The sequence below is a fragment of the Callithrix jacchus genome, chromosome 17 (genome assembly GCF_049354715.1).
Source record: "Callithrix jacchus isolate 240 chromosome 17, calJac240_pri, whole genome shotgun sequence".
Lineage (NCBI taxonomy): Eukaryota > Metazoa > Chordata > Mammalia > Primates > Cebidae > Callithrix > Callithrix jacchus.
In genome coordinates, this window is record NC_133518.1 from 31,082,126 (window position 1) to 31,102,165 (window position 20,040).

Genomic DNA, 20,040 nt, shown 5'->3' on the forward strand with positions numbered 1-20,040 from the left:
AAGAGTCATTGGATAAGGCCCATCCTAATTAATATGACCTCATGTAACTTGCTTACACCTGCAAAAACCTTATTTCCAAATAAGGTCATATTCACAGTTTACACAGGGACACAAATTTGGAGGGAGATGCTATTCAACTCATTACAAACATGAAGATAAATTAAACCAATATTAATAGTTTTCATATCATATTCTACTTCTTTCAATTAATGTTCATTTTCTGTTAAGATTCTGTTGCCTTTTACTTTAAGTTTCTCTTTGAAATTGTTCTTAAACTTTTTGAATGATTTTCAAATCTGTTGGCTGCATTGTGGTTTGTGATTCAAGTTGTACAGTATTTCCTTGCTTGTTGTTGTTTCCTGAGATAAGACTCTTTATTTCAACTTTACTCAAATATTTATAACAGTTTTCCAGTAAAATTAGTGAGGATAATCTGACTTACTACAGACACTGGATACTTTGAGAATGCTATAAATATTTGTCTTACTAGAACCATATGATTATTTTAATCACTTTTCCTTTTAGATAATTTAAAAATATTTTTATTCCTGTCATAAGTACCATTCTCTACATTTCTTCTTTTTCTTTTTTGGGGAGAAGGGGGACAAGGTCTCACTCTGCCACCCAGGCTGGAATGTAGTGGTGTGATCTTGGCTCGCTACAGTCTCTATCTCCCGGGCTTAAGTGATGCTCCCACCTCAAGCACTGCAGTAGCTGGCACTACAAAAACACACACCACCATGCCTGCCTGATTTAAAAAATATTTTTAGAGACAGGGGCTCATTATGTTGCCCAGGCTTATCTCAAATTTCTGGGCTCATGCAAACCTACTTCCTCAGTCTCCCAAGTGCTGGGATTACAGGGATGAACAACTGCACCCAGCCTCTCAACCCTTTTAAAATGTGAATGGAAAATAAGTTATACCCTGATTGGGACTCTCATTCCAGTCAACCAAACCATTAGGACAAATTTCTGAAATAGGGCCCTCTGCTCAGCTTGTCTCCTGTCTCTTAACCTAAAAATAGAACAAACCCCGAGTGCAACACATACTCCAGATGAGGAACCCTGAGGCTGACTACCAGCATCTGCAACACACACTCAATACCCTACCCCTACATCCTGGATGCCTTTCTAGTAATATTTTGTAATCTCTGTCTCTCCCACTACCTACTAAACTTCCTTGATCAAAATAATAATAATGATAAGAAGAAAATAATTTAGGAATATAGAAATACTGAAAGTGAAATGCCCAGCCACTATTCAATCCCAGAGGAAACAACTGTTGGTGTGTAGCCTTTCAAACTTTTTTCTATGCCTGTCATATATAGGTATGCTTATATATCTGTGTATCTATTTTTATCCCTATACATGCTTAATTTTCTGGGCTGACTTCTCGTTATTCTTTTTAACAAGAAAACTAGATAGATCATACTGTACACATTGTTTTGCAATATGCTTGCTTTTATATCTTAAAATATATGGAAATTATATTACTAAAGCATAACTTACAGCCTTACCTCATCTGTTCAAGATAGTTTTTCAATACATAACTGTGTAACAATTTACTCAACTATTTTCTAAATGTAGACGTTTAGACTGTTTCTAATTTGGAGCTTATAACAGTGTTGAAATAAACATAAATATTACGATGTTCTGGTATTTGGTGGAACCAACTCACAGACATAGATAAATGGTAAGTATATGTAGTTTTTATTTTATAGTCAAGTACGATTAAAATGTACTCTAAAGAAAGCAGTGATCTTTTTATTTCTGCTGGGTTTGTTTTTGTTGTTGTTTATCTTTTATGGAGGGCATTCTGAAAAACTAAAAAGACCCATTGTTTTTACTCACTTTTAAAATTATTGGTAAGGCCAGGTATGGTGGCCACAGCTATAATCTCAGCACTTTGGGAGGCGGAGGAGGGTGAATCACCTGAAGTCAGGAATTCAAGATTGCTAACATGGCAAAACCCCATCTCTGTTAAAAATATAAAAATTAGCCAGGTGTGGTAGGGCACACTTGTAATCCCAGCTACTGGAGAGACTGAGGCAGGAGAATCACTTGAACCTGGGAGGTGGAGGTTTCAGCGATCCGAGATGCATGTACCACCGCACTCCAGCCTGGGTAACAGAGCGAGACTCTGTCTCAATAAAAATAACAATAATAAAATAAAACATTGTTAAAATTGCACATCTTTTCATGTGTTTACTCTCTATTTTTCTTTAATCATTTTGCCCACTTCCCTTTTCCACTTTCTGCTAGACTGTTTATCTTACTGATTTAGAAGAATTCTCCATATAGACTACAAATATATTCTTCTAGGCTGCCTTTTAGTCTTTCACTTTTGTTTATGGTATATATTTATATGCAGACATTTTAAAGTTTTTTTGCAATCAAATCTGTCCATCTGTGGTTTCGTTTTCATTCCAGATTTGGAATGAAATCTTATTCACTCAGCACTTTAAAAGAGTTATTAAGAATTTTTAAAAACTCTTTGCATGTAACATGAAAAAGGTAACTAACTTAATTTTGTAATAGATAACCAATAATATGTAAAAAGTTTATTTGAATAACTTACTCTGTTTTTTGTTTGTTTTTAAAGTATAATTACCCTGCTTATTTTGAAATGCCATCTTCGGGGTATACTCTATCTACTTTCTTGACTGTTTTCCTTCATGGATTTACCAAATCTTGCGATTAATGCCCCGTATTAATTGCTGTAACAATTAATATTAATGTTTATACTTAGGAATATACCTTATTGTTTGTTTCCAAGTTTTCTTAGTTATCTGTAAGCATTTATCCCTGCACTACATCTTAAGAGAAACTTCCAAAATAAAATTTCACTGAACTTTAATATTGTATTAAATCAATAAATTAAAACTGCCATAGTCACAACATAGTTTTTAATGTAGAAACATTATTCTTTCTCTATTATTTATTCTAGGTTTCTTTTATTATTGCTGTTTTTTCTTCATAAAGTCTCACATACTTGTGTTGTTGATATTTTGGATGATACTTTAAAATTATTTTTTGATTGGCAACAGCTATTGATTTCTTAATGTTTTTGCCTAAAATTCAGCCACCTTACGACACTAAGTTTTAGATTACTTCTTTAGAATTTTCTAGAAAGATATTTTCATCTTTAAATTATAATAATGCTGTCTCTTCCTACTTACTATATGTATATTTTTTTCTTGATTTTTGCATAGCTAGGACCTCTAGAGCAATGTTAGACAATAATATGGATACTATCCATAAAAACTGAGCCATGCTCTGGGAAGGACTCTTAACTCTTTTTTCTCACCCCTAGGCACCTCATTCCATAGTCTCATAATAACCCAGCCTGGGTCTATTGAAGCATCAAAAACATCAACATGCAATTGCTTGTGAGCTTGAGCATTTCAGTATTCTATGGGCTCTTACGGTATGAAAGTCTCATCATTCCATTGCTACGAACCTATCGGTTAACCCAGTTCTTCTTAGTATATAATAGCGGTTCAATCAGTTTGTTCTCTTAGCTTTTAACTCTATATTAGTCTTCACCTCATATTCCTAAGAGAGGTGGAAGATCCTGTCAGCTTCCTCCTTGTATCTCTATCACTAGTACTACTCTTTCAGTGTAAGCTCCTATTTTCTTTTACCTAGAGAAATGTTTCTCTAACTTAAATAACATACAAGTCCCTTGTAAAGGAAAAAAATTTATGAACCTTACTGTTAAATCATATTACTGTGATTTTGCTTAAAGATATATAAATAAAATTGGTGTAAACTTCTTAACACTTACAGTTCTTATACAAATCTAAAACCAAACCAAATTTTTACATTTACTTTTTTCAAAACCAGCATAATTAAAATGACTAACGTGACAGTACTTTTTTGCCAAAAGCAACCTATCAATTTTGAATAATATAAAGATGTACACTTAGATCTATTTGTATATAATCTGACTCTGTTTTTCCCTTGTTTTTTAATTGAGGTAAAATATGTATGAAATTTATTAACTATTTTTAAGTGTACAGTCTGGGGTATTAAGTACATTTATATTGCTGTGTAACTATTACCACCATTCATCTCCAGAACTCTTTTCTGCTTGCAATATGGAAACTCTACCCATCAAACAATCACTCTACATTCCTTCTTCCCTACAGCTCCTGGAAACCATCATTATACTTTTTGTCTTCATATTTTGACTACTCCAAGTACTTAGTGTAACTGAAGTTGTACAGTATGTGTCTTTCAGTGACTAGCTTATTTTACTTAGCATAATACCTTCAAGGTTCTATGTTGTAACATATGTCCAAATTTTCTTTCAAGACTGAATAATATTCCATTATATATATATGTATATACATACATATATATAATATTTTGCTTATCCATTTATTCATTAATGGGTATGGGTTGCTTTTATATTTTACATATTATAAATAATGCTGCTATAAACAAATATTTCTTTGAGATCCTATTTTCAATTCTTTTGAGCATCTGCCCAGAAGTGGAATTCCTGAATCACTTGGTAGTTTTATTTTTTAATTTTTTGAAAAAATGCCATACTATGTTTTGTAACAACTATATCATTTTACATTCCCACTGAAAGTGCACACATGCTCCAATTTCTCCACATCCGTAACATCATTTATTATTTTCTCTTTTGATAATAGCCAACCCAATGGGTGTGAGGTGGTATCTCATTATCGTTTTGACTTGCATTTGTCTAATGATTAGTGATGCTGAGCATCTTTTTATGTGCTTCTTAGCTATTTGCATGTTTTCTTTCAAAAAATGTCTATTCAAGTTTCTAGGCCATTTTTTAATCATGTTGTTTATTTTTTGTGGTTGTCTGCAGTTCTACCTCTATAACACTCAAATAAAGACTACTTGTTTGAATAAAAATGTTTCACAAAATGATTTTAATAACTCAAGACTTTGTGTGCTCTTTCAGATAAGTCAGACTTCATATTTAGCCAAACTCTGGCACTATGCAATTCTCAAATGCCAATTTTAATGAGCTGTCATTTCATAACTCAGTAAAGCTTGTTTGTTCATTTTAAGGTAAGGTTAGCATGGGGGAGTTATTGAAGTCTGCATTGTGTGGATGCATAAAATCAGGTGCAGAAAAATTCTTTATTACTTTTGCTTTTATATCAACTATTTATCAGTGATGCAAGTTGGCACATATAATGACATGATTATGCTGTTAAAGCTGGGTACTGTGTAATAACTCATTTTATCATCATATTATTAAGTTTTGGAAACATTTTTTAAGCACCAAGTTTGAGGTTTTTTATATTTATTTTTAATTCTGTAATAAAGTAAAATGTCAGAAAGTTCAGCTTTCAAATTAACTATATCTCTTAAGCTGTATTTGTAATTCACATTATTAAATAATATTATTAAATTTGTAAGTCACATTATTGAATGATAGTATTAAATGACAGTCAGATTTTCTGATTGAATAATATTTCAGTCAATTTTGACTTAGAAAAAAACAGACATTTCAGTCTTTGATGACGAAAATGTTTTCACAGGATGTAAAGTTTTTAGTAGAACCTTTTAACTCGTGATTTATCACTCAGCAAGCAAGGCTTTTTAAATTGTAAATCTTGGCCTGGTACAGTGGCTGACACCTATAATCCCAGCACTTTGGGAGGCCCAGGTGGGTGGATCACTAGGTCAGGAGTTTGAGACCTGCCTGGCCAACATAGTGAAACCCTGTCTCTACTAAAAATATAAAAATTAGCCAGGTGTGGTGGCACGTACCTGTGGTCTCAGATACTTGGGAGGCTGAGGCAGGAGATTCACTTGAACCTGGGAGGCAGAGGTTGCAGTGAGCCAAGACAGCACCATTACACTCTACCTTCAATGTCAGAGCAAGACATTGAAAAAAAAAATTGTAATCTTTTCTTGATTTTTAAGCTCAATTTCAAGTGCATCCCCATATGAACTCTCCCTACCTGCAATAATCATTCCTTGGACCTTATAGAACTTGGTCTCTATCTCTCAAATATTATATTTAGAACTAAAATTTTTATTTTGTTTCTTTACGTAACTTTCTCATCCAATCATCTGTGGGGTTTTTTAAGAGACAGCATCTTATTTTCTTCATTTCTGAAGCTCCTCTCAGTGGAAAGCACAATTTAAAAAAAATCTTAATACACAAAGCATAATAGAAAAGGTTTACACTTTCATGCAAGTTTTAAAAGAGGTGGAAGAGTGTTCTTTATTATTGGGTTTACTTTAATGACTGATTTCTCTATGGAAAAGTAAGCACACTGTAGCACAGTTCTGGTGACATTTGGCTCTTTTTATGTATGCTGAAACCTAACTGTTGAAATATCTTTTGTCCTTAAGTCACAGTTTCACAATTATCATTTACTCTGGCATACTAAACTGAAAAAATAAGTTCATGTTGATAACAGTGTACATTTCTTCCAACTTTTGTGAATGTTTTAATGTAACTATGTAACCAAAATGTAAAAGCAATTTCAGATTGTAAATATGTATTCAATTGTATGTTCAAATTCTGCCTTTGAAAACATCTATTGCTTCCCATCAGTACACATTTTTAAATGGGGAAATACACCCCTCATCTTCAATTAAGGGTTCTTAACTACCCTCATTAAATGTCTGATTTGACTTAGGTGAAACTGAGCTATGGAGCTTTGGTGACAGTATTTAAATCTCATATCTGTAAAATGTTTTTAGGGAAATGGATCAGAAAGAGAAAACCTTCATCATTCTAAATTTCTAAATGTCTCAATTTCAGAAATGAGCTTTCGATACTAACAATTTTTGTTTTTATTCCCAGCGTTCCAGTGGTGCCCTTGCCATTCCCTTGTGTGCATTCCAGGGGACTGTGTCTCTCCACGCACCTACAGGGAAAACCCTATCTCTTTCTACCTATGAGGTAAGCGCAGAAGGGCAAAAAATAACTCCAGCCTCTAAGAAAATAGAAGTCTATCGATCCAAAAGTCTTGGCCATGAACCAAACTCAGAAGATTCTTCATCCACGTTTGCAGACACCAGTGTGAAAATACACTTGGAGGTTCTTGAAATTTGCGATAATGAAGAGGCCTTGGACACTGTGTCAATCATTAGTAACATAAGCCAGTCCTCCACACAAGTCAGATCTCCATCCTTACGGTACTCCAGGAAAGAAAACAGATTTGTTTCATGTGATCTAGGGGAAACGGCCTCATATTCCCTCTTTTTACCCACGAGTAATCCTGATGGTGATATCAACATCTCTATTCCAGACACCGTAGAAGCACACAGGCAGAACAGTAAAAGGCAGCATCAAGAGAGGGATGGCTACCAGGAGGAAATTCAGTTGTTAAATAAAGCTTACAGAAAAAGAGAGGAAGAAAGCAAGGGTAGTTAGTGGCTATTCGGTCTAATAGGAGCAAGAATGAATCTGCAACATCAACTGTGAAACTAACATCTTTGTTATGAGACTGATTTCCTTTTATTTGTTGGTTTACATAAGCTTTACTGATTTAATAGTTAATTTTTTTGTGGCAACAACTGGAACTAGTGTAAACATTTAAGTACATTTGATGTGTTACCTAAAGATCACACACTGTGGTAATTAAAAGATTTTGCTTCTTACCTGATCTCTAAAAAATCTTTTCTAAACCAAATCTTGGCCTAGTTTACTAATGTTTTTGCTTATGTTTGTCAACCTCTGAGTAAACAGAAAATTGTATAAACTCAGTGAATATACTGTTCCATGCATATGTTTCTACATATAATGTTGGCCTTTTATGCAAAGGGGAAAAAAGGGAAATTTGGGGAATGGAAGAAATGTAACAAAACTCCAAGTTGTATTTGAAGAAACTTGCCTAAATGTGGCTAGCAAAACAAGGTTATTATACTTAAATGCTTTAGCTTTATATTATTCTGTAAAATGAAGTTAGCTTCCAACTGGAAAACATGCATGTTCCTAGTCTATAAATAGTTGTTTCCTTCATTTCTACCAAATACAAATTGTTTACTGAGTGTTTTTTCTTTCTTTCTTACCTATAACAGTTTTCCTTTCATGTTTTCAGTAAGTCAAGACTGTCCCATAAAACAAATTTGTTATGTTTTACAGGTGGAATTATTAGTATCTTTAACTAAAAAATTTGTAATCGTACACTTTACCCTAAAATTGCTTTTTTAAAAAAATTTGAGTGGAAATTGGGGAAAAATAATCTGGCAGATTCAGTTCTGTGAGGTGCTTCCAACTATGGTAGGCTTCTGGATACAGCAGATGAAAATCCTCTAAGTCTTAAACAAAAGTGTCTTGTTTCTAAAGCTGTGGATTGGGCAAACTTTCTTAGTCATTCTTGAAATAGAAAATATTCAAATACTGTATCAAGTTTAGGTGCTTTTTTGTTTCTTCTCTAAAGATGTGTTATCTCAAGGAAACAATTGAACCTATTTTATTAAATGACTGTAAGGTATACATTTCAAGATCATTCTAAAATGCATTACACTGTAAAAATGCAGGAATCACCTTGTCAGAATAACAGTGATGCATATTTCAAAAATTATAAAGTGATTTTTCTTCAAATTTTTATTCTAACCTTCCTGTAAACATATATGAAATGTGTCACCTAAAAGTTTATTCTCCAAAGTTACTGAGTTGGCATTTTACACAGTCTTAGACTTTGTGCCCCTCACATTACTCACATATTTTACTGATTTATTTATTTACAGATTGAGTAAATTGAGTTTTAGAATAGTTTATTTTGATTTCTATTTCATTATGTTGAATAAGAATTCAAAATTACTTGACGTGGGCTTTCAAAATGTTTCATCTTCAGAGGATGTTTTGTTGCCACAAACACAAGCCATTTTCAAAATAATTATCTCAATGGACTTTCTCCATCTTTAATTTAACTTCTCAATGTCTAGTTATCTGAATTTGAGAAACATATGTAGTACCATAATGTTTGTAAAGCAAACCTCGAAAAATGTGTAACATATAAATTCAAAGTCAAGTGTATTCTCATTACAAATATATTTTATTTTAAAAGACTGTATCACCAACATTAACAGCTATTTTACCACAGTGACAAATGGATAGATCAACAGCACTAAATATCTTTATAAAAGAAAAATTGAATTGAATATTCTAATAATGCTTTGTAAAAGATAGGGTTTGATATCTTAATCTTAGATGCACAATTTCTGAAAGAGAAAGATATTGCTGCTTTAAAATGCAATTTCTGGGAAAAAGGAAATCAGACACAGGATCATAATAAAACTGAAGACAATACCAAAGATTTGAAGGCAAACATATTGTTTATAACTGCACAGCAATCTGAATGGATGGAGATAATAACAGAAATCAAGGTTTAAAGAGCATAAGAATTGGATAGAAGACAATAATCCCCATTTTCCCTTTCATTTTATTTTAACTGGACAAGGGCTTAAACTGAGGGAATTGGAAAAACAATCAGGATATTCCCATTTAATTGCCCTTGGTTGCTAAATTAACTTTATAATGGATACACATAAAAATTATGCTGCATTGAAACAACACCAGGAATTTTTAACCCAAAGTTATAGCTTGAAAAGCTAATCAGCATCATATACTAAACTGTAACACTTCCAACTCCAAGCTAAAAATAGCTGAATATACAAGAAAAATCTACTAGAGCTGTGCCTAAGCATGAATGGCACTCCAAATCCTTGTTAAGGGAAAGGAGGAAGATTAAACTACACAAGTTTACTTAAGTCTACTTAAGTATCTAACAAGTGATCCAGATTATGAAAGTGTGTTTCTAGTAGAGGAAATACCTTTATAGATACCTTGTGATATAGCCAAATATCTTACCCTTGTAGAGTTATACTGTTATTCTTATTAATAAATATTGTATTTTGTATAGCTATCTTTCTCTATGAATTGATGTATCTGAAGGCAAAAACGTCTTGTTACCTAATAAAAATATCACCATCTGGTGGTGACTCCTATAAACTGCAAACACAACACGTAATCCCCAAGAGTCCCTAATAGTATAAACACCTAATATATAATCCCTAAGACTTCTGAGAGTTGTCTCTGACAGAGGCAACTCCTTTTGAAGACAGCAAATGCCACAGTATTACTTAAAATAATAATAAAATGAGACTTAGTTATGTATTTTTTGAAAGCTTTTTTTGACATGGTTCTGTAATACTGGATTTTACAAATTGATTTTCCCTTAATTTCTTATACTTTTCAGCTACTTTCATTCATTTCTTCATACTAATATTTTATAAATGACTATTACATACTAAAAACTGCTCTAGGTACTTGGTTTTATAATTTTTTGAACAAAACCCAAACAAAACAAATATATATATTTATATTTACTGTGAGTTTGAGACAACCACGAAGTCAGAGAACACAGTCCACACAAGACTGCCCTCACTCCTGACACAAATCGCAAATTCAAGGAGTTCCCAAAACCAATGCTAGTTTCAATAATTTGCTAGAAGGACTCACAGAATTCACAGAAAACTGTATACTCATGGTTATGGTTTATTACAGTGAAAGGATATAGATTAAAATCACCCTAAAGAAGAGGTCATAGAGCCAAGTCCAGGAAAAGTTGTAAATGTGGGACTTCTGTGGTATTCTCCCCATGGAGTCATGGACAGCATTACTTTCTTTGGCATCAATGTGTAACAACTTGCACAGAATATTGCCAAGCAGAAAATCTCAACTGAACCTTGGTGTCCAGAATCGTTACTGGGACTCCATCATTGCAGGAGCAAGGGTAAGCATGGTTGACTACTCACATAACTGATGTCTCTTTCTAGCCCCCCAGGAGGCCAAGTTAACATAAAATGCCCAACAGTCCCCTCTCAAAAACACATTGTTACTATCTGCTGGTCCAAGACCCCCAGACAAAGATACTCTTTTCAGGCATGCCATTCCAAAGACTTAGAAATTACCTCCCCTGAAGCCGAGGACAAAAGCCAAACCTCTCTTTGGATAGGTTAAGTTCTTTTTTATACATTTACATATATACATACGGTAGTGGTAAGTATGTGGTAAATATATATGTATGATAGTTTTAAGTGTATTGATAGAAAATAGGAACCAAAAGTAATAATGGCTAAAGAGTAAAATTAGAATAAAGGGAAAAACATGGGAAGAGTGCTTTTTTCAATAATTTAGTCAGAAAAGCCTTCACTTATAAAGTAACATTTCATCAGAGTCTCAAAGTGAGTTAACATGCTATGTGATTATCTAGGGAAATCACAGTCTCAGCAAAGGGGACAGCAAGTATCCAGACATAGGAGTGTGCCTTTTGTGCTCTGTGAAACCATCAAGGAGGTCAATGTGAATGCAGCTGAGTGAAAAAGGGAGAAAGTGGTTGGAGATAAAGGCAAACAGATAATGGCAGGAAGAGACAGATTATTAGTGCCTTGCAGACTAGTTATGAACTTTGAGTCTTGTTCTAAATGAAGTGAAAAGCCATTGGAGGGTTCTGAGCAAAAAAGTGACATGACCTCATTTCAAAAATGATTGTCTATTGCAAGGGTCTATAAAACTATATGGAGACAAAGACCACCGCAGAAAGAACAGTTAAGCTATTTTAATAGTCTAGGATAGAGATGATGTTGGCTTAGGGTGGTAGTAGATGGCATCAGAATTGTATTCTGATTAAATAAATGAAGAGGATTTCCTTGGTAACATGAAAAAAATACACATTTCTTAAAAGCCTATCTATGAAGCCTGTAGCTTGAGGGAAAAACAATTATCACATGTATTTCCTGTCAGTACTCTGCAATATCTCAATGTTTCTTAACTCCTCTATGTATCACAGAGACTAGAAGACAGAAAACTATTTCTAAGCCCCTTTTTTCAGCAAAGTTTGAGTTCAGCATCTAACAATGACAGACACTTGTACAAGATTTGGAAGGCAGAGTTGAAGAGAAGCAGCAGCAATTAAATGAATGTTTGTTTATGAGTAGGGCCTTTCTTCTTTAAGATATGGTTCAGGGGCCTAGTTCATGGAGTTTAACGTTTTTAATGTATGGTTCTTATAATCATTATGCTCATCTGCATCAGCAGATGGGAAAAAGGACATGAAGGATTCTACACTGGAGTGCTTAGTGCTACTGGCCTGGAAGAACTGCACCTCAGTTGCTACAGCTTATGGTATTGGATAGAACTAAATACAGAGCCACAGTTGATTCCAAAGGAGACTAAAAAATATATCTAGCTGTGTACACAATGAAGAACCCAAAATATGGTGAAGAGCTAGCTAGCCTGTCTTTGTTATATGCCCTAATAGCAACTAGACAATCACAAATTATGCCATAATAGAATGTAAAAAGCACTCCCTGACCATTTTTATAAGCTGCAGAGGCAGAGGCACTAAGCACAGTTAATCGAACAATGATACATTTTCCCAACTTTGAACCATATGGTCTTAACCCTGAATATGTGACGTCAACACTCCAGTTCAGACTATACTGCTCCAAATGTAAGTTAGTTTATAAAATCTTTTATAGCTTAATATACAAAAAAAATCATATCTACTAGTCTTTGCTACAGTCTTGAAGTCTTAATTTCAAATACATAATGGAATATACATACACAAACATTCATACACACACATAGAAACATATGTTCCTCTCAAGAATAGGCAGTCACTTTCCAGAATTGAGCAAAGATCCAAATATAAAACAACTTTGAACACAATATTTTGCAATATGATATAGAGCAGTTTAGATACCTAGAGGCACGTTGTTTTTGAAACACTTTGTTAGAGAAGAGGACCTTTGTTCTACCTTCACATATGCATAGTCTCACTGGGTAATTTTTCAAGAATAAAGGAAAAAATATGCCTCAGAGGTAAATTGTATTCTCCACCACTTAGTAGAAATACAACTTCCAAAAACTTTCAGGTTTTTTTTTTTTTTTTGAGACAGAGTCTTTTTCTGTCGCCCAGGCTAGAATGCAGTGGTATGATCTTGGCTCACTGCAACCTCCACCTCCCAGGTTCAAATAATTGTCCTGCCTCAGCCTTAAGAGTAGCTGGGATTACAGGCACCTGCCACCACACCCAGCTAATTTTTGGTGGAGATGAGGTTTTACCACATTGGCCAGGCTGGTCTCGAACTTTTGACCTCAAATGATTCGCCTGCCTCAGCCTCTCAAAGTGTTGGGATTGCAGGCATGAGCTACTGTGCCCAGCCCCCAAAAGTTACTAATGTCAGGGTCAAAAAATATTAGAGTTTAGACAAAGTCCTGATTACCTAGTTAAGAGTGGTAAAGTTACATATCTACTTATAACTGAAGGCTTAAGGCCTTGTGTTTTCATTATCCTTTTTTAATTAAAAATAATTCTATTCATTAAAAATAATTTCTTAGCACTCTTTCGCAATATTTTTTCCCAAGATCCAAGATTGCATGCTTAAATTGGGTGAGAAAAATCCACCAATTTAATAAGATTGTGTAGCTTTAACAGGAAAATATGTTATAGAAATCTCTCAAGAAGGTATTTAATATGGATCTTGGAATCCTATCACCTCACAAAGTCACATTTTGTTTTCCTTTTTGTGGGAAACAGACAGAATTAGTAGGCAGACATGGCATTTGTTCATACAGATAGATACCTGGTTCACCCAGGATAGTGCTTTTTTAGAATTGTTTTTCTTCCATATTACATGTTCTTCTTCTTCTTTCCTTTTTTTATTTTTTCTGAGACGGGGTCTTACTGTGTTGTTCAGGCTAGAGTGAAGTGGCATGAAAACACTCACTGCAGCCTCGATCTCCTGGGCTCAAGTGATCCTCCCACCTCAGCCTCCCAAGCAGCTGGGACCACAAGCTTCACACCACCACACCTGGCTAATTTTTTAATTTTTTTGTAGAGGCAGGGCTTACCTATGTTGCCCAGGTTGGTCTCCAATTCCTGTATCCTGCTCTTCTAATGGGACTCCGGCTCTACTCCCACAGCATGCTAAGGCCCTAACTGTGCTTAAACCTAGGTAGACATCTGTAACTGTCCCAAACAGTAAAACACAGTGGAAGTGATGTTACATGCCATTTCAGGCTAGTTCATAAAGATGTCAACTGTCACGTACTTCCACCTTGCTTGGTGACACTTTCTTTTGAATCCAGCTGCAATGCTGTGAGAAGGCTCAAACTAGGCCACACAGAGAAACCAAATGGAGAGGCTATATGTAGGTGTTCCAGTCCATAGACAAACTTTACATTCTACAGAAGGGTGGGGGCACCTTTATCAGCATGTCCCGCATCCCCACCTCCCAGTGGAAGTAGGGGTTAAAGGTTTCATTTTCCAAGAACACTGAAAAAAATCTCCATCACCCCCATGCCTTCATGAATATTATACTTATGAAGAAATTATTTAAGAGTTGTTTCACAGGATTCAGATAAAAAATGATGAAGAATAAAAGATTCCCTAATACTAACAAAATTGTGATATCTTCCAGGGTGGTATGGTTCTGTGCAGCTCACTTTTGCTGCATTCCAGAGGGGACGGTGGGGTGAGTGGGGGAGCAGAAGCACGACACCAAATGCTGTGGTTTTGAAAGAAATAGCTATGCATTCTTTAGCCCAGCCCACCATTAGTGAAGAGGACATTTGAGAGACACATTTTTGTTGGCTGCCCAAAGAACAGCACACAACAGAGAACCAGTAAGAAGAACAATGGCAATTATAAGGAACCGTCCCATCTGTTTACTGGCATTAGGTAATATAAAAATTTTTGTGGTTCCGATCAAGGCAGAGAAAAAAGAAAAAGGAGATAACAACTGACGTTTTCCTTCCAATCAATATCTCTCAGGTCTTTCATTGAAAATCTTGCTTTTGTGCAGATTTTTACTATAGTGACATTTGTTCTAAAGTGTTTGCCTAAAGAACAGTCTCAAGCATACCTTAAGTACTACTTCATGCTGAAGAAGTATGGAAGACATAGTAATTTTACACTTATAACTAACTACCTAGGATCAGCAAACTTGAGGTGAAGGGTAATAAAAGAAAATAGAGATAATGCAAACTTTCTATGGGGTGGTCATGAGGACTGTGTGAAATTAGATAAGAAATTGTATTACTTTCCTAGAGTTGTCATAAAAAATTACTACAAAGTCTTAACACAAATTTACTATTTTACAGTTCTGTAGCATAATGTTTTCACAAGAGTCTTCACTGGGCTAAAATCAAGGGGTTGATATGATTGTATTTCTTTTTATTTATTTATTTTTCTTCATGTTGGATGAGCAATGTGCTGATGCTGTAACAAGGTCTGAGGGTGGCACATCTCACACATGCACGTGAATACCCAATCATTATGCTCATGAACTACAAACGGATCAGTATAGTTCTATTTCTTTCCAGAAGCCCTGGGGAATATCTATTTTCTTTTCCAGTTTCTAGCAGCTGCCTGAATTATTTTGCTTGTGACCCCTTCCTCCATCTTCAAAGCTAGCAACAGCTAGTCAAACCCTTATGTCACATCACTATGACCTTCTGTTTTGCCACCCTCTTTCACTTTTAAGGACCCTTATAATTACATAGGTCTCACCCAAATAATTCAGTGTATCTCCCCATTTTAAAGTCAGCTGCATTTATCAGGTTTCTCAGAGAAACAAAACTAATAGGACAGACATAGATATACAGAAAATGAGCTATATCATGAGAGATTGGATCACATAGTTACAGAGACTGAGAAGTCCTACAATATGCTTTCTATAAGTTGGAGACCTCAGAAAGCTATCCCAAAGCCTAAAGGCCTAAGAACCAAGAGCACTGATATCCAATAACAGGGGAAGGATGCCCCAGCTCAAGAAGAGAGAGTAAATTTGCCTTCCACCTTTTTGTTCTACTTGAGCCCTCAATGGATTGGATGAAGCCCACTTACACTGATGAGGGTGATCTTCTTTACGCAGTCTATGAATTCAAATGCAAATCCTTTCCAGAAACATCCTCATAGACCCAGTTAAAAGTAATGTTTAACCATCTCTGTGAGTATCCCTTAGCCCAATTAACTTGACAAATAAAATTACCACATCAGCTGATTAGCAACCTTACTTTCCCCTGGCCATGTAATTTATTCAGTTTCCAGGGAGTTTCCATGACATCTCAGCCAGACACAGTGGCTCACACTTGTAATCTCAGCATTTTGGGCGGTTGAGGTGGGAGGATCACTTTATCCCAGGAGTTCAAGATGAGCCTGGGCAACATAGTAATATCCCATGTCTACAAATAACAATAATAAAAAAATAGCCAGGCATGGTGGTGTATACCTGCGGTCCTAGCCACTTGGAAGACTGAGGTGAAAGGATTGCTTGAGTCTGGGAGGAGGAAGCTGTAATAAGCCATGGTCATGCCACTGCACTCCATTCTGGGCAGCAGAGTGAGAGCCCACCTCAAAAAAAAAAAAAAAAAAAAAAAGACATAGACACGTTTGGGGCCATTATTCTGCCAACCATAAATGCTTGTCACCTAGTCCAATACCTAGCAAATGCAAATGCTAAGTGACAAATAAACACTAATTCTCTTCCTCATTTACTCTCTATATTAGTCTTTTTGGGCTGTCATAACAAAATACTACAGCCTGGGCAGCTGAAACAACAAACATTTGTTTCTTAAAGTCTGGAAACAAGGAAGCTCAAGACCAAGGTGCCAGCTAATTCTGTTCCTAATGAAGGCTATCAATGAAGCGTCAAACTCCAAAACATCTGAAGAGATTTATTCTGTGTCAGACACCAATGACCATGGCCCATGACACAGTCCCAGGAGATGCTGAGAACATGTGTTCAAGGTGGTCAGGCTACAGCTTTGTTGTATATATTTTAGGGAGACATAAGACATCAACTGATACATGTAAGAGGTACACTGGTTCCATCTGGAAATGTGGGACAACTCAAAGAGCAAGGAGGTTTCCCGGTCATAGGTGAATTCAAAGATTTTCTGACTGATAAAGGGTTTATCTAAAGACCTGGGATCAACAGAAGGGACTGTCTGGGTTAAGATAAGGAGTCATGGAGACCAAGGTTCTTATTATGCAGATAAGGTCTCCAGGTGTTGTAAATATTTCTTATCCAATTTAAAAAGGTTCCAGACTCTTAGTTCTCTCATGGATCAGGGAGATTTGGAAAGGAAAAGAGATTCTCTACAGAATGTAGATTTCCCCACAAGAGACAGCTTTGAAGGGCTATCAAAATATGTCAAAGAAATATATTTTGGAGGAAAATGCTTTCTTTCAGGGCCTACTGTTATTTGATATCATATTGCTACAAAGAGTCTGTTCTGTCAGTCTTAAGGTCTCTGCTTCAATGTTAATGCTGGTCAGCTATACCTGACTCCAAAGGAAGGAAGGTATAACGAGGCATATCCAACCACCTATTCCCATGATGGCCTGAACTAGCATTTCAAGTTTACTTTAGAATGCTCTTGGCTGAGAGGACGAGTCCATTCAGTTGGTTGGGAGGGCTTCCAATTTTATTTTGGGGCCAGGTGTGGTGGCTCACACCTGTAATTGCAGCACCTTGGGAAGCTGAGACAAGAGAATTGTTTTGAGTCCAAAAGTTCAAGACCAGATCAGACAACACAGGAAGACCCCGTCTCTGCCAAAATTTTTTTAAAATTAGCTGGATGTGGCAGTACCCATCTATGGTTCCAGCTACTTTAGGGGGCTGAGGTGAGAGGATCGCTTGAACCAGGGAGGTTGGGGCTGCAGTGAGCCGTGATTGTGCCACTGCACTCCAGCCTGGGCAACAGAGCGAGACTCCATCTAAAAGAAAAAAAAAAGAGAGAATTTTATTTTTGGTTTACAGAGCTATTTCTGGAGTGTAGAGGCTGTTTTGTCCTCATGTGGCCTTTCCTCTGAGAGGCAGGTACAAGCTCTCTGATGGCCTTTTTTTTTTCTCTGAGACAGAGTCTCCCATCATTGCCTGAACTGGAGTGCAGTGGCGACTCACTGCAACCTCCGCCTCCTGGGTTCAAGCGATTCTCCTGTCTCAGCCTCCCCCAGTAGCTGGGATTACAGACGCCTGCCACCACACCCAGCTAATTTTTTGTATTTTTAGTTGATGGTCTCGATCTCCTGACCTCGTGATCCACCCATTTTGGCCTCCTAAAGTGCTGGGATTACAGACGTGAGCCACCACACCCAGCCGATGTCTCTTTTAAAAGGGCACTAAACCTATTGGATCAGGATCTCACCTTTATAATCTCATTTTGCTTTAATTACATTTTTTAGAGTCCTCATCTCTAAATACAGTCACACTGGGAGTTAGGGCTTCATAATGAATTTTGCAAGAGCACAAAGATTTAGCCTGTAACACTCTCACCATTTTCTTACCACTTTGCCCCATCATCTTCAATATGCCTACTCGATCTCATCTATTAAACAATTTACATACTTTTTATATCAGGAGTACCCAACTGGAATACTTTTATAGGAATTATTCATTCCTGTGGCCTTAATCATATTTGCCAAGAACTCCTAAAATGTATAATTTCAGCCTACTCTCTCTCTTTTTTTTTTTTTTTGAAACAGAGTCTAGCTCTGTTGCCCAGGCTGGAATGTGGTGGTGCGATCTTGGTTCACTGCAATCTCCACTTCCTGGGTTCAAGCGATTCTCCTCCCTTAGCCTCCTGAGTAGCTGGGACTACAGGCGTGCATTATACTTGGCTAATTTTTGTATTTTTGGTAGAGATAGGGTCTCACCATGTTGGCCAGGCTGGTCTCAAACTTCTGGCCTCAAGTGATCTGCCCACTTCAGCCTCCCAAAGTACTGGGATTACAGGTATAAGCCACCACACCCGGCCTCTGTGCTTTTAACTCTTAACCAACTGCTTTCCAGATATTCCATTTGTATGTTTCATAGGATCCTCAAACTCTACATGAACAAATAAAGCACATTAACTGATCCTGCTCCTTATTCCCAAAATGTTCCTTGTCCTCTATTTCTCATCTCAGGATATAATGTACCTTCTCACGTGTTAATAATTCAAATCATAAACTTCAAGTCATTTAGCCCTTCTAATTCTCTACATTCAATGAATCATCACATTTAAGTAATTTTATCTTCCAACGTCTCCTGATTCCAATTCTTTCCATTCATAATACCCTGTCATCCATTTTTGCCTCCCCTACATCACACAGCTAGTTTCCCTGTATTCACTCTTGTCTCCGCTATTTCCACTTGAAGCAGTCAAAATTATCACTCCTCTGCTTAGAGCATACCACTGTTCTTTAAGTGGCATGTAAGGTTGTCCATAATTAGACCCCTATCTACCTCTTTGGCCTTCCTCATCAGTCTTTAAGTTTCAGGGTAGTTGTCTCAGCTCTCCAATGTCTCACATCATCATCTGTCTTTACACATTGTTCCTTTCACCTGTCATACTTTTCTTCTACCCGCTAGTCTGGCAAAAGTCTACTTATCGAAAAAGTTGTTGCATAACTCACGTAACTCCAAAATTAAATTCTTTTGCTCTAATGTCTCATGGCTGTTAGGGAGGAAATACTTTGTGTCTGTCCTCTTAGAGTCAATATTTGCAGGCCCCAGAGTTAAAGAGAAAAAACAGATTAGCAACAGAAAAGACAGACTTAATGATATACATAATACAGTTCACAGAAAAAGGTAATTCAGGGAGGCAGAGTTTGGGGCTTATCTACCATCTTAAAAAGGGAAGACGAGGCTGGGCGCGGTGGCTCAAGCCTGTAATCACAGCACTTTGGGAGGCCGAGGCGGGTGGATCACGAGGTCCAGAGATCTAGACCATCCTGGTCAACATGGTGAAACCCCGTCTCTACTAAAAATACAAAAAATTAGCTGGGCACAGTGGCGCGTGCCTGTAATCCCAGCTACTCAGGAGGCTGAGGCAGGAGAATTACCTGAATCCAGGAGGTGAAGGTTGCAGTGAGCCAAGATTGCGCCATTGCACTCCAGCCTGGGTAACAAAATCAAAACTCCGTCTCAAAAAAAAAAAAAAAAAAAAAAGGGAAGATGAAAACAGCACTTATGGAAAAAACAAATGACTTTTAGTAAGAATAAATGGGAACTTAAAACAGATACCAGATA

The 20,040-nt window shown here is 36.3% G+C and overlaps 1 protein-coding gene, 1 long non-coding RNA gene and 1 other non-coding gene across 9 annotated transcripts in view; 1 reads left to right on the plus strand and 2 right to left on the minus strand.

Annotated features, from left to right (window-relative positions):
* The window catches only part of GPR149 (G protein-coupled receptor 149), an 88,245-nt gene extending 78,364 nt beyond the window's left edge, over window positions 1-9,881 (plus strand). For both annotated transcript variants that reach the window (XM_002759472.6, XM_035277811.3), the window contains exon 4: window positions 6,812-9,881. In XM_002759472.6, coding sequence (XP_002759518.3) covers window positions 6,812-7,384 — 573 coding nt within the window. In that variant the 3' untranslated portion in view covers window positions 7,385-9,881. The remainder of the gene's footprint in view (window positions 1-6,811) is intronic.
* The window catches only part of LOC108588780 (uncharacterized), a 428,081-nt gene that overhangs the window by 406,802 nt on the left and 1,239 nt on the right, over window positions 1-20,040 (minus strand). The gene's annotated exons all lie outside the window — the stretch shown is intronic.
* LOC118149066 (small nucleolar RNA U13) lies at window positions 15,219-15,322 on the minus strand. The gene has a single exon (XR_004736231.1). It is a non-coding gene; the product is annotated as a small nucleolar RNA U13 (small nucleolar RNA).